Genomic DNA, 13,200 nt, shown 5'->3' on the forward strand with positions numbered 1-13,200 from the left:
TTGGTTCCAATGAAGCTCTCAGCTGTGCAGCAAGGCTTGTTGGGGCTTAGTGTCTCTCTGCATTGGTTCCAATTATGTTTCAAGCTCTGCAGAGAGGCTTTGCAGGGCGTTGTATCACTTGACATGGGTTCCAATGAAGCTCTCATCTGTGCAGAAAGGCTTTGCAGGGCTTTATATCACCTCAGTCAGTTCCTATGAAGCTGTCAGCTGTGCAGCAAGGCATTTCTGGGCTTCTTGTTGCTTCATGCCTGTTTTGATGGAACTTTCAGTTAGGCAACCTCTTGGAATCTGGACTCACTCCAGCAGAGGCTAGTAGCAGATCTCAGGGAAGAGATCCAGTAGGAGCTCCAGGCAGGATCAGTTGGAGCAGGTCAGTGGGGCAGTTGCAGGGAGGTCAGCCAATAAGACCCTTGTTGTAATTCTGGTTAGACTGGGATTAAGGCAAGCAGGTCCAATCTTCCCTCTCGGACAGCAAGGCAGTCTTTGAAGCAACAGGACAGTCCACTGGCAGCAGGGCAATCTATCTTCTGAAACATTCATCAGTCCAAGAGTGTTTTGAAAAGAGCTCTCGAGATCCAATATTTATACCTGGGGCCAGCCTTTTTGTAGAGGGGACTCCGTTTCCTACCCCACATGTGGTTCTGGAAAGTTTTCTAGTTCCTCTGTCAAGGCTCCAGACTGTTTGGGGGGGACAAAAGGCAGGCAGACCTGGGTTCAGATTAGTGTGTGTGCATGCACACATGTAGTTATGCGTGTGTGTGTGTGTGTGTGTGTGTGTGTGATGCAGGTCCTTTGTAGTACAAGTATGACTGAATACAGCTCCTTCCATTCTGCCTTCAAGGAAGGCTCAAACTGTCCACACCTACACCTCATTTGTGTGATTGTCTGGAAGAAATACACAAACCACAAACATCAAAACCACTCACTGTCTTGTGACACAGGACACTGGCAGAAGGTACATATGGCTGGGGCAAGGAAACATCAACTTTAAAAAAGTATAGAGAACAACTGTATCTAGTTGTGTTTTTTCTATAGGTAATGACTAGACACAAAAGAGGACAAGAAACTAAATCAACTTGGCCCTTGTTCTATTCATATTATTTAAAGATTCATTTAATCTATGTTACTACTTTTTTGTCAGCCGTTACGGAGAACAAATGAAGATACCAATAAAGAGAAGGGAAATTGAATCACAGGTAAAAGGGTTAAATGGTAGCCAATGAATGCTCTATCACTGATTACCCTATCAGCAGCATAAATATACCAAAACATCACACAGTGATGTATGGAATATGTGTCTTCAATAGAGGTACTCCGTTTGTCCAGATAAGGGCCTATGAATGGATTTTAACACCTTTGCTGCGAGGGAAATTCCCCCAAGGTGCGAGGGGGCGTTGGGGGGGATGAGCACAGCGCCGCGGTGCTCGTGACGTGCCCAGCTCAACATGAGTCACAGTGGAGCTGTGCTCATGATGAGCTGGGCTTCTCACCACTCTGCCCACTGACTAATTTGCCTGCACAGGTGAGGAATCAATCGCACGAGTGCGGAGGGCAGCCGTTATGACGAGCCCCGCTCGTCATGAGCACAGCTCTACTACTGTGACTCATGATGAGCTGTGCTCGTCATGAGCACCAAAGGAGTTAATACAGAGTGTAAAATGTTGTTTAGATCAAAGACCAAATTTACATACATTGACTATGTTGCAGCGTAAAGCACTGTAAAATGGTTCATTATACACTTATTACCATTTACTCCTCTAATCGTACTGGGCCCTTTATGATTAGATAAACTTTCATCTACCACAGAGGCAATGATCCCTTGCAGAATATTTCTTCGCCGATATGAGGGGTGGAGATTTCCATGAACAAACTCCACATTAGCTGTCCAATGAGTACCAATAATTGACAGCCAAATCACAATTTAGAGATCAAATTTAAGTACACCACTCTTAAGACCATGCTGTAGAAATAAAGGATAGCAACAGGAAGACCCAACTTCCTAAAGAAGTTAAGTGAGGTGAGGATTATGAAGTCCAAAAGCTCTGCAACAGCAATGCAAAACAGAAGAAGTAACACCTGATGTTCTGTCAAAGCTTGATGATTCTACCTGCAACACAGTAAGACTTAGGAATCAGCACAGTATGCATGGAAGAATCAACAGGACTCAATAATAGACTCAGACAGATAATTAATATGGTTATTGTATTAGAGATTCAAAATTCACTATCACAAGTAATTTCTTGAGAACTTCAGTTAAGAATATCACAGCTTTTATAATAGTGCCAAACATTTAAGCAAACTTATCGTATTAAAAACAGCTACTGATTTATAGGGTCCTACCACCATTAACGTAGAAGGCATAGATCCTAAGAGAATAGGAAAAGGATTCAAAATTAAAGTCCATTAAGGGGGAGTCAATTAGCATAACCAAGAAAATAGGGAAAATGGGAAAAAAAACAAATGGTTTGGGTAAGAAGGCTCAGTCGTCAGCTACCGACTGTACCACTGACCTTGCAGTCCAGGAGTAAGAGAAAAGTCCATCAAAAATCGGTCAGCACAGCATCCATGTCTCGAGCAGGAAAAATCAGAATGACATCTGGTGTCCCTCCTTTGGGGTTTCTTCTTACATAAGATTTTTAAGATCATCCCAGTGAAGTGGCATCACACCAGCATCGAAAGATTATCACATGTCCATATTCACACAGTATTCCAAAAAGGGGGTGGTGATGGACAGAGTATCTGAGTTAATCAGAACACTCCTACCCAGTCAACAGATCAGGGCTTGATCCATCACCGTTTTTTAGCTCACTGCACCATCCCAGTTCAGAACCCGGCTACATGCAAATTAGTCTGACCCTGGCCCAGTGCATCATGGGAACAGGGCAGACCAATCTACCAAGCCAATTCTTTACTGGAAAGGAAACAAGCTTCCGGGGACCGGTTTCTGGCATTACAGCCGTCTTCGGCCCGGCTTGCTTGAATCCTGATGGTGCAGTGAGCAAGGGACTCACATCTGAGCATACCCTTCCACGCTTCTGGTGGCCAAAAATATTCAAAAAGGGGGTGGTGATGGACAGAGTATCTGAGTTAATCAGAACACTCCTACCCAGTCAACAGATCAGGGCTTGATCCATCACCGTTTTTTAGCTCACTGCACCATCCCAGTTCACAACCCGGCTACATGCAAATTAGTCTGACCCTGGCCCAGTGCATCATGGGAACAGGGCAGACCAAACTACCAAGCCAATTCTTTACTGGAAAGGAAACAATCTTCCGGGGACTGGTTTCTGGCATTACAGCCGTCTTCGGCACGGCTTGCTTGAATCCTGATGGTGCAGTGAGCAAGGGACTCACATCTGAGCATACCCTTCCACGCTTGTGGTGGCCAAAAATATTCAAAAATATTCAAAAATATTCATAAAGGGGGTGGTGATGGACAGAGTATTTGAGTTAATCAGAACAATCCTACCCAGTCAACAGATCAGGGCTTGATCCATCACCGTTTTTTAGCTCACTGCACCATCCCAGTTCAGAACCCGGCTACAGGTTTTGAACTGAGTGTTCTGATTAACTCGGATACTCTGTCCATCACCACCCCCTTTTTGAATCGTTTTGGCCACCACAAGCGTGGAAGGGTATGCTCAGACATGAGTCCCTTGCTCACTGCACCATCAGGATTCAAGCAAGCCGGGCCGAAGACGGCAGTAATGCCTGAAACCGGTCCCCGGAAGCTTGTTTCCTTTCCAGTAAAGAATTGGCTTGGTAGTTTGGTCTTCCCTGTTCCCATGATGCACTGGGCCAGGGACAGACTAATTTGCATATAGCCAGGTTCTGAACTGGGATGGTGCAGTGAGCTAAAAAACGGTGATGGATCAAGCCCTGATCTTTTGACTGGGTAGGAGTGTTCTGATTAACTCGGATACTCTGTCCATCACCACCCCCTTTTTGAATCATTTTGGCCACCACAAGCGTGGAAGGGTATGCTCAGACATGAGTCCCTTGCTCACTGCACCATCAGGATTCAAGCAAGCCGGGCCAAAGACGGCTGTAATGCCAGAAACCGGTCCCCGGAAGCTTGTTTCCTTTCCAGTAAAGAATTGGCTTGGTAGTTTGGTCTGCCCTGTTTCCATGATGCACTGGGCCAGGGACAGACTAATTTGCATATAGCCAGGTTCTGATCTGGGATGGTGCAGTGAGCTAAAAAACGGTGATGGATCAAGCCCTGATCTGTTGACTGGGTAGGAGTGTTCTGATTAACTCGGATACTCTGTCCATCACCACCCCCTTTTTGAATCATATTCACACAGTGCCACCTAGGACACTTGCAACATCGAGATGGTTTCCCATGCTAGTCATGAGAAACCAAAGATCAAGAGTCCACATAAGCTTAGTATAAATAAAAAGAAATACAAAGTAGTTTGTCCATAGCAATAGCTGAAGTTCTATTCCCATCGGTATAGTACACTTCGAAGTTGAAGAAACATTTGGGATTGTGAAGAGGTGAACGTGTATGGGACAAATAAGCAGCCAAGGCCGGCAGTGGGAGTAAATGCAGGGCGGTGACGTGGGGATGGGGAGGGGCAGGGTGGGAGGTTGTAATGTATGGATTTCAGAGTTCTACAGGTAAGTATTTGGACAAAGAAGGGGACGGGGGTGGACGATATTTAACGGGGTCCAGAGTACATGTCCATGAACTCGTAATGCAAAAGGAGTACAAGATTCCCCGGGAAGAGTGTAGAAGTAGAGGTGTGTGTGCTAGGAAGTGGGGGGAATCCCCAGGTTGGGACTACAACCCTCACACACCCAGCAAGCTAGGTGTCATGCTTCATCATATGGGTTCTGCTCCTCGTCAGACTGGCGCTGCAATGTCTGACGGGCTCCCGAAACCGGGGCTCTTTATCGGAGATCTTTTGTCCCGGCCATATGGTGCATGCGTGTGAGGGGGTGGGGGAGTGTGGTCATGACGTGAGTGATAAAGTTAAAAAAGGTAAATCAGTCCACAACCTATTTTATTATTGTGGTAGATTTCCTTGGTTAAAAGGGGGTGGGAAGGGAGCTAAATGCCCTGGAGCTATCCTAGCAAGTTAGCTACTACCCTCTTATATGGTCGACATGTTTCTTGCCGTGATGGCAATTCCTCAGGATCTAGATGTAGTGTACCACACAGTGAAAAGAAATTAATAAAGAAGTGAGTGAAAATTATATAGGAAACTTGCAATGTGGTATACGACCTTCTGTGGGCGGTAATACCGGATTGCAGGCCAATTGGTCCTGCTCAAGTTTCTAGACCTGTGGAGAAAATTAAACACAGTTTTCAGATGGCATTTACGGAGTGCTGATCCCATCTGATGGAGTTGCACCCACATTCTCCATGTACACACACATACACACACAACAACCCTAGTGAGAGATAAAAACTAGCATAAAAATAATTATTTAGCGAGTATGGTGACAAATTCACACAACCAGTGGTTTGTGCACATGAATAAACTTTAAATTAGCGACAGTAATGGAAGAAGTCAAAGGCTGCCATTTAGAGGAAGGAGACGGGGCTAAACATGCTCACCCCAGGAGGTTCCCTGAAGTGCTTCGCAGTATGCTTCCGATGAACCAGTGGGAAACAAGGATATGATACCTAGTGGGGGAGATTAGCGGTAAAATAAGCTGTGTAAAAGTAATCACAGGATGGCAAGGGAGTGGCAAGGACCCCTAGGAGGGCGTACACCAGGAGATCAGGCAAGTACCTCGCATCTCCAAATTCCGCGTGTCGCGGTCTGTCATCACTCCGTAGCCCGAAATGATCTGGTCACTAGTGGTCGCCATAACAAACAAGCACCGTCACCCGGCGCCCGCAACACCGCGTCGCAACCCCGCTGGAATGCAGCAGGGAGCAGCAGCGCGGCGGAGCAAGGAGCCCGGTGACAGGCGAGCATCACGGCAGCCCATCAGGTCACCAGAAAACGTCATGGCCAGGCAACTGATGGCCACCCGGCACCCAACATCTCAGGGGTAGTCGAGAGTGCTTTCAGCCCAACTTCTTCGGTGACGGGACGTCCTCTAATGTTTGGGGCGGATCTAGAGCGGGCTACTGTGGGGAAATACAACTAACAAAAAAATCGAAGGAAGTCAGAATAGCAACCTCACCTTCGGTGGCCCACGGTCCAAACCGTAACACCTACCCCTCGGACGGCGTCTCAATCGAGGCGCTCAGTAGCTGGTAGCTGAGACCCGGGGGGGCGCCATTATTTAAGCAAGACGATCGCCTCACTAGACCCGGTCACATGGCATGTGTGGGACACGCCCCTCACCTCTCTCTCTTGCCGTAACTCAGTATGGATAGGAGCCCAGGACTATAGGGCGCGCGTGGAGGCCATCTTAGAAGGGAGTAGGGTGAGTTATTACAGAGGGGCCGTTTAGAGCGAACCCACTCGGTACAGACTTAGGCACTTCAGTTACCCATGCGGGGCTCGCCTTCATCAGCCCGGTCACCTGCTCAACACGGGGAAAGACCCCTATACCCTCTCTCTGTGTATCAATCTCTGCAACCGTGCATGCAAGTTACACTGTATCTAGGGGTATTCGATCCAGGCGGTGGCCCTCTTAGTAGGGAGTATGGCGCAATATAAATGCGGGGTCATGGGGGAGAGCCCACTTAGTTTGGACTGCCATATCTCGACTTCCCTAGTTATAAGGGGTGTCACCCTGTAATGTGTGGTTATCCAGAGTGAGGGAGGGGTCGGGGCAGAGGGAGAGGGACCCACCTAGTCGGGGTCCGGAAGGGGTTAGGATTGTCATGGGGTCCGGAAGGGGTTGGATTGTCTTACTCGGGGTATGGGTATAATTCCCCTGATTTTCAGAAAATTGTGAGATGTCAGACAACCAGACCGTTCACTCAGTGAGATGGTGGCTTCAGCTCCCCAGGGCGGTCCAAGGAACAGAGTCGTTTAACCCCAATGAGTCCAGTTGGAGTCGATGGACCCATCTCTGTTCAATCTTGAACAGTGCTGGTTTTGTGATTGCTGGGTGGGATTCCAAAACTAGCCATTTGAGGCTGTCGGCAGGATGGTTATTCTGAAAGTAATGCTCGTACAGTTTGGTGTGTGTCTTCAAGCACCTAATGTTACTTTTATGTTCCATGATCCTCACTTTAATTTGCCTCATTGTCATGCCTACGTAATTTTTCCCGCAGGGACAAGTGATCATGTAGATACATTTGGTGCTGTTACAATTGGTGTGTTTGCGCAGTTGCCACAAGAAGGTGTCTGTTATTCTTACTTCTTTGGTTTGTGATGACTGAGGGCAAACCGCACACCCACCACATGGGAAATGGCCCACTACAGGGGGGAGTCTCCACAAGGTGCTCTGATTATCAGTTGTGTTTTGCTTAGGGCGTGTATAGATGAGGGCATCTTTGAGGTTAGAGGTCCTTTTAAAAGCAAATCTAGGGCGTGGAATTTCTAGGCCCCCTGTATTCACTATGGACCAATGTTTATTTATGGTTTTCTTCAAAAATGATGAGTTTGGAGTAAAACTAGTAACACATGTTATCTGGTCGTCTTTGCTTTTTGGATGCAACTCTAGTAAGCATTCTCTAGGGTTGTTAAATGCTCTCTTGTGAGACTTTTTTAGGAGTCTTGTTGGGTACCCTCTATCCTGTAGCTTGTGTTGCAAGAGCGTGGCTTCTTTTTGAAAATCTGCTTTGTCTGTACAGTTTCATCGGACCCTGAGGAATTGCCCGAAGGGAAGGTTGTCCCTCAGGGCGCGAGGGTGGTAGCTCTGGTATAGAAGAAGACTATTTCTGTCAGTGCTTTTACGGTAGAGCGTAGTGCAGGTAAGTAAACATTTAAATAAATAAAACTAATTTCGTTGCGCGCACTGCATCGCATTTTGGGATGCAGTGTACTCAACGAAATTCGTTTTATTTATTTAAATGTTTACTTACCTGTAAAACTCCGAAATCCATACATTACAACCCCCCAACCTGCCCCTCCCCTCCCCACGTCACCACCCTCCATTTACTCCCACTGCCGGCCGCGGCTGCAAATAAGTCACATTTCACTTATGGAAAATGACCCATTGTATTAAATCAGGGGACAAATCAGCACTAGATAAAATGCATTTTGAGAAGGCCTTTAAGTTAGCATTGCACGTTTAAATGAAATGAGCTCTAAACCAACATCAAATATAGCAAAATGTAATCAATTAAATTAGAGAATATATACAATTTTAACAAATCATTATTACTTGAAAATAGCTAATGTTAGAAATACCTTACTACCACAAATTTTCACAATATTCATATAAGTGCATATTTTTCTAAAGTAATTTTTTAAATAGTGTTTTCATAATTTCATAAACCATAGAAGCTCTAGTATCTCTGTACGAAACTTGTATTTCATTTCTACACAATTTTGCACTGACTTTTCTTACTAGTGCACACTGACAGAAAGCATGCTGATATGTATTAGTATTACCTAATGTGTATGTTGTCTTCATCCATGTTTTAAAGTATGCTTTTACAGTGCTTCTACTACACTTATCTAAATTTGATGTGTCACTGTGTCTAACGTGTGTGAAGTGTACTTTCAACTTTTCGTGTCTTTTGTAAATAAACGTGTCATGTATTATGACTTTTAAAATCATGCTGCATCACCCACAATTTGAGCATATGGTAATTCTGAAAAAAAATCTGACCATGGACAAGAAGCACACTACATGTGTGCACATCGAATACATACATCTGCCTGCACATGTGGCCCTACCAGGGAGAGATTGATAGCAAAAGCCTTGTGCAATCATGTTCTGATTTCTCAGTCTGAATATAAGAGCCTGACACAGATGAATATGTAGTGCAGACTAGGTACAGAATCCACCATCGGCCTTCAGACCCCATAATCTACCACCCATGAAATACATGAACTGTGCCAATCAGAAGCACCTTACTACCCTTGTCCTAATGGAAGAAAATGAATTAACTCCAACAACATGCATGAACCTGCACTACTCAATGTGTCCCATTGGCTAATGTGGATGCAGGGAGTTGTGCACCAAGGCAAGACTGACGGCACCAGGCATTGGGTGTGTCCCAGAGAGGCTGGAAGGATTGGGGCTGGTATCAGTGTGGTGGTCCGTCTTTGTTACTGGGGGCCGGTTTTGCAGCGCTACTTCAATATCGCCCCTAGCAACAAAAGCTGCAAGAAAGCGCGTCTAGCCCCCCCCCCCCCCCCCCCGGGCCCAGGGAGTGCTTCTCCAGAGGCTGGTCCGCGAAAATTGCCAGGGCTGCTTTGGGTTCCCAGTCTGTCACTGTCTAACACCATGGAGGCTATTATATGACCACGCTGTAGCGCATAATGGGTTCCATCCTTTTGTTAAACATTGATGTGAAGGTGAATTCATTTATGTTAGGTAAAGAGATTTATGGTTTCATGCACCAGTAATGTTCAGAATGTGGGGTGTCTCCGTTCTGTGCACTGCATTTTCGGTGCACGTTACTCTAAAATACAGGTGGCAGAGTCCATATCAAAAGGTACATTTTCACAATATTGTACACTGTTTAATTGGGGCTTTATTTTGAAATTATGGTTTAAATCGTACACAGGTGCATTTATGCATATTTTGCTTGTACGCTTTGGGGACATGAACCTTTTGGTCTAAGTAGTGAGCCATAGGGGAAATATGGAGGGGTGAGTGGCACGGTTGATACGTGCCTCCAGAATGAGTAGGTTCTGTCATGGCCTGGGTGCCCCTGCTTCAGTCTCTGTGCCCCTCAACGAAAGACTTGGTGCTAACTGAGTTATAGTCTTGCATACAAACCTCTGCTCTTCCGCAGGACTTTGCTTGCTCATAGTAAAAAAGCAACAAAAACCCATCTTGACGGTACTGCAGTTTATGCACCACCTCAGAGTACATGGGGGCATATTTACAATAAGTGGCGCATCCCTGCATATCAGCAGGGATGCGCCACTTATTGTGCGCCATGCCTCCGCCACCATGGATGCGCCGCATTTACAATGCGGCGCACCATGGGGCAAAAACGGCACAGATGTGTCACACATCTGTGCCGTAAAAGTGACGCATTGCTGGAGTTTCGTCGTAAGCGCGACGCAGCTCCAGCAATGCTCTGGGGGTCCCTATCTTGTTAATGCTGCGTCAATCCTTACGCCCGCTTCAAGCAGGCGCAGGGTTTTGATGCAGCATTGGCCCCAAAGTGACTGAGTGAAATCTTGTAGATTTCCCTCAGCCACTTTTAGAAGGCGTTCCTGCGCCGGAACGCCCCTCCCTGCGCAGGAACGCCTCCTTCTGGCGCAGGGCTTCACAACGTGACGCATCTCCCAGATGCGTCACGTTGTAAATACCCTGCACCATAGCGCATCTTTTGCGCCGCCGCTGTTTCACAAAAGTGACATAACGGCGGCGTAAAAGACACGCAAGGGGCTTGTAAATCTGCCCCCAGGAGTTCAAATGCTAATTCCACACAAAACATGTGTATTCCATAGAAAAGTACATTGTTATAAATCCTATAAAAAGTATTGTTGTGCCTGCTTTTTGTTACACGTCCAATAAGACCGTGTTGCAGAAACAGTATACTACCTCAAATTTCTCATGCACCACTGCAAAGGGGAATATGTCGCCTAAATGGGGACCCTTATGTGAATGGGTTAGGAGGTCCTGTTTGCGAATGGGTTACCATTACCTTTGTATACTTGGTAAAATAGGGCCTTAATTATGAGAAGTGATGCATTGCTGCGTGATAACAGCGATGCGTCATTTCTCAGTGCACCCTCCTTGCGACAAGATGGATGCGTCATATTTACTGTATGATGCATCATGTCGCAAGGAGTTACCAATACGTCCGTATTTCTGATGTATCTGTAAGCGCAATAGTGACGCATTGCTGGGTTGTGTCTTAGACTCAACTCTAGAAATGTGCCCTTTCACATTGGGCAAGCCCCATGTGCAAGGGCCTGCATCAGTCTTACGACTGCTCTGAGGCAGGCTTAAGATATTGACGCAATGGCTTCCCAGAAGTGGCGCACTGAAATCTCATAAATTTCAATGTGCCACTTCTAAGAGGCTTTTTGCGGAGGGAACGCCCACTTTGCATTACATTATACCTGATGGAGATGTAATGTGGCGCAAGGGTTTACAAAGTGACGCATCTGCCTAGATGCGTCACTATGTAAATAGGGTGCAACATGGCGCTTATTTTACACCACGGCTACGTCACGAAAAGTGACGTAACAGCGGCGCAAAAGTGTTGCAGGGTCTCATAAATAAGCCCCATAATATTTTGCGACTGGATTTCAGTCTCAAAACAATTATTCATACCATAAAGAATCAGCATTTGAAAGGGATGCCCATTAACATGCCACTTCCAAATACCGATTCAGTATGGTCTCCTAAACCCATTTAACCATTAAGAAAACCTTTTCTGAGTCGTTAAAGTGGCTTAGTACATTTTAAAAAGGGTTTAGTGTCCGCAAACACTCTGATTTATCGAATCAGAATGCCCACGAAATTTACAATCCTTTGTTCATCTGGCCCTATTTTTGCTTATCAGTTAATTTACATGTGACATGGATATTAAAACAAGCATCTGATAGTGCATGAATATAGCAAACCTATTCCACATTGTTTTTGCACTTAACCCAGCAAACTAACTGTACCTAAAACTGTACTTTCTCTGGATCTTAAGCAAACATTGCAAAAAAATGTGAAATCAGTTTGTGCCATGTTTGACATGGTGCAAAGGCTGTTTGTTCCGTTTGTTTTCCAACAAATCACAGGAAACACCAATGGGCTTGCTCCCATTTTTGTTGCAGCAGCGTAACGTTTCTGTATCACAGCGCTAAATTTTTTTCAAGCTGTGGTATTTTAAACGAGTGTAACCATTGTATGTCTCAATAATAACTTTTTTGTAAGGCGTCAAATTCTGCTCTGGGACCCTTTCACAAAATTGAAAAAAACATTAGCTTAAAGGATTTCTGTGGGAAACCCTCTGATATTGGTTGTGTATGCCTTTCGAAGTAAAGTTCTGCGCAAAAACGCCTGAATGTGCCTATTTTAAGCCATTGTGCTCGTGTCTAACGGTTTAAAAAAGTAAACGAGCATTTGAAAGAAAACGTTAAAAAGTCATAAACGTTTCTATACTATTCAATTCTTTCAGTTCAGAAACTGTAACTGCTAAAAAATACCTTCTGTGCTAGAAACCCTCCTCAAAAAACTTGCCAAACTCCAAACAAACAAAATCATGACAGTATATGTATTCAGTCACACCGATTATTTAGTCCCCAAACATCCTATGGTTTCCAATGTTTGTAAATAGATTCTTTACGAGACCTCCTCTAATTTACATGTTCTCAAGTAGCTTTTTCTATGCGAAACATTATTTAATATACAGGTTAAATATATTCCTTCCATTAAACACTCTAACTTAAGAAAATGAATACAATTGTGTTGGCCAATTTCACCGGAATCCTACACACCAAGATGTATGGTCAAATTAATTAACTACTGCACTTGTTCTCCATCCGACAAGTATTGTAAATTATCAATTCACATGGCAACATCACAGTCACTCAGCAATGGACCAGTGCCTTTATCATGACTCTGTTCTTTCGATACTAGACTTTAGGGGTTGCCAATTTCCGGCACAGAACCTCCATTTTAGGTGCATGGGCTTACCTTTGCAATGGGATCTTCTCTTGTTCATTGCCAAGACATGTTGCTATGTGCAATTTCAGCAGTAAAAGGGCGCAAATTACATGAAACACCCACATCCTGCCCTACAGATCCAATGCTTTTCTGTGAAACCGAGCTGATGTTTATGGTGAAAACTGCATTTCTTCCTTGCTTGGACCCTACTCTGGTGTGTGTCAACAAACGCCCGATTTCCATGAGACAGCAGCACTGCAAATCATTGACCAGTGTTCAAGGCTGCACCTGGGGGTTTCAGCACACACTTACTGGAATTTCCAAATCCCACTAGAGCCAGTAATCCTCATCGTTTTGCAACAGGTTTGCAGAGGCTTTGTTTACTAAGTTAACACATCAATTCAGATGCATTGTCCTACTGGGTCAAATGAGCAAATAAGAATGAAGGTTACAATGGAAGAGAGTTCTCACTGCAAAGAAGAAGCTACCTTTGCAAAGAACACATCAAGACAATCAGATTATGGTTTGGTTTATGTGTAAAGGCCC

General features: G+C 45.0%; 1 protein-coding gene across 1 annotated transcript in view; it reads right to left on the bottom strand.

The window, feature by feature from the left end:
- The window catches only part of C8A (complement C8 alpha chain), a 438,546-nt gene extending 425,668 nt beyond the window's left edge, over nt 1-12,878 (bottom strand). The window contains exon 1 of the mRNA XM_078670076.1: nt 12,685-12,878. Within this exon, the coding sequence (XP_078526202.1) occupies nt 12,685-12,779 (95 nt within the window). The 5' untranslated portion in view covers nt 12,780-12,878. The remainder of the gene's footprint in view (nt 1-12,684) is intronic.
- Nucleotides 12,879-13,200: the final 322 nt, after the last annotated feature.

Source organism: Lissotriton helveticus, chromosome 1_2 (genome assembly GCF_964261635.1).
Source record: "Lissotriton helveticus chromosome 1_2, aLisHel1.1, whole genome shotgun sequence".
In the NCBI taxonomy this organism is placed as follows: domain Eukaryota; kingdom Metazoa; phylum Chordata; class Amphibia; order Caudata; family Salamandridae; genus Lissotriton; species Lissotriton helveticus.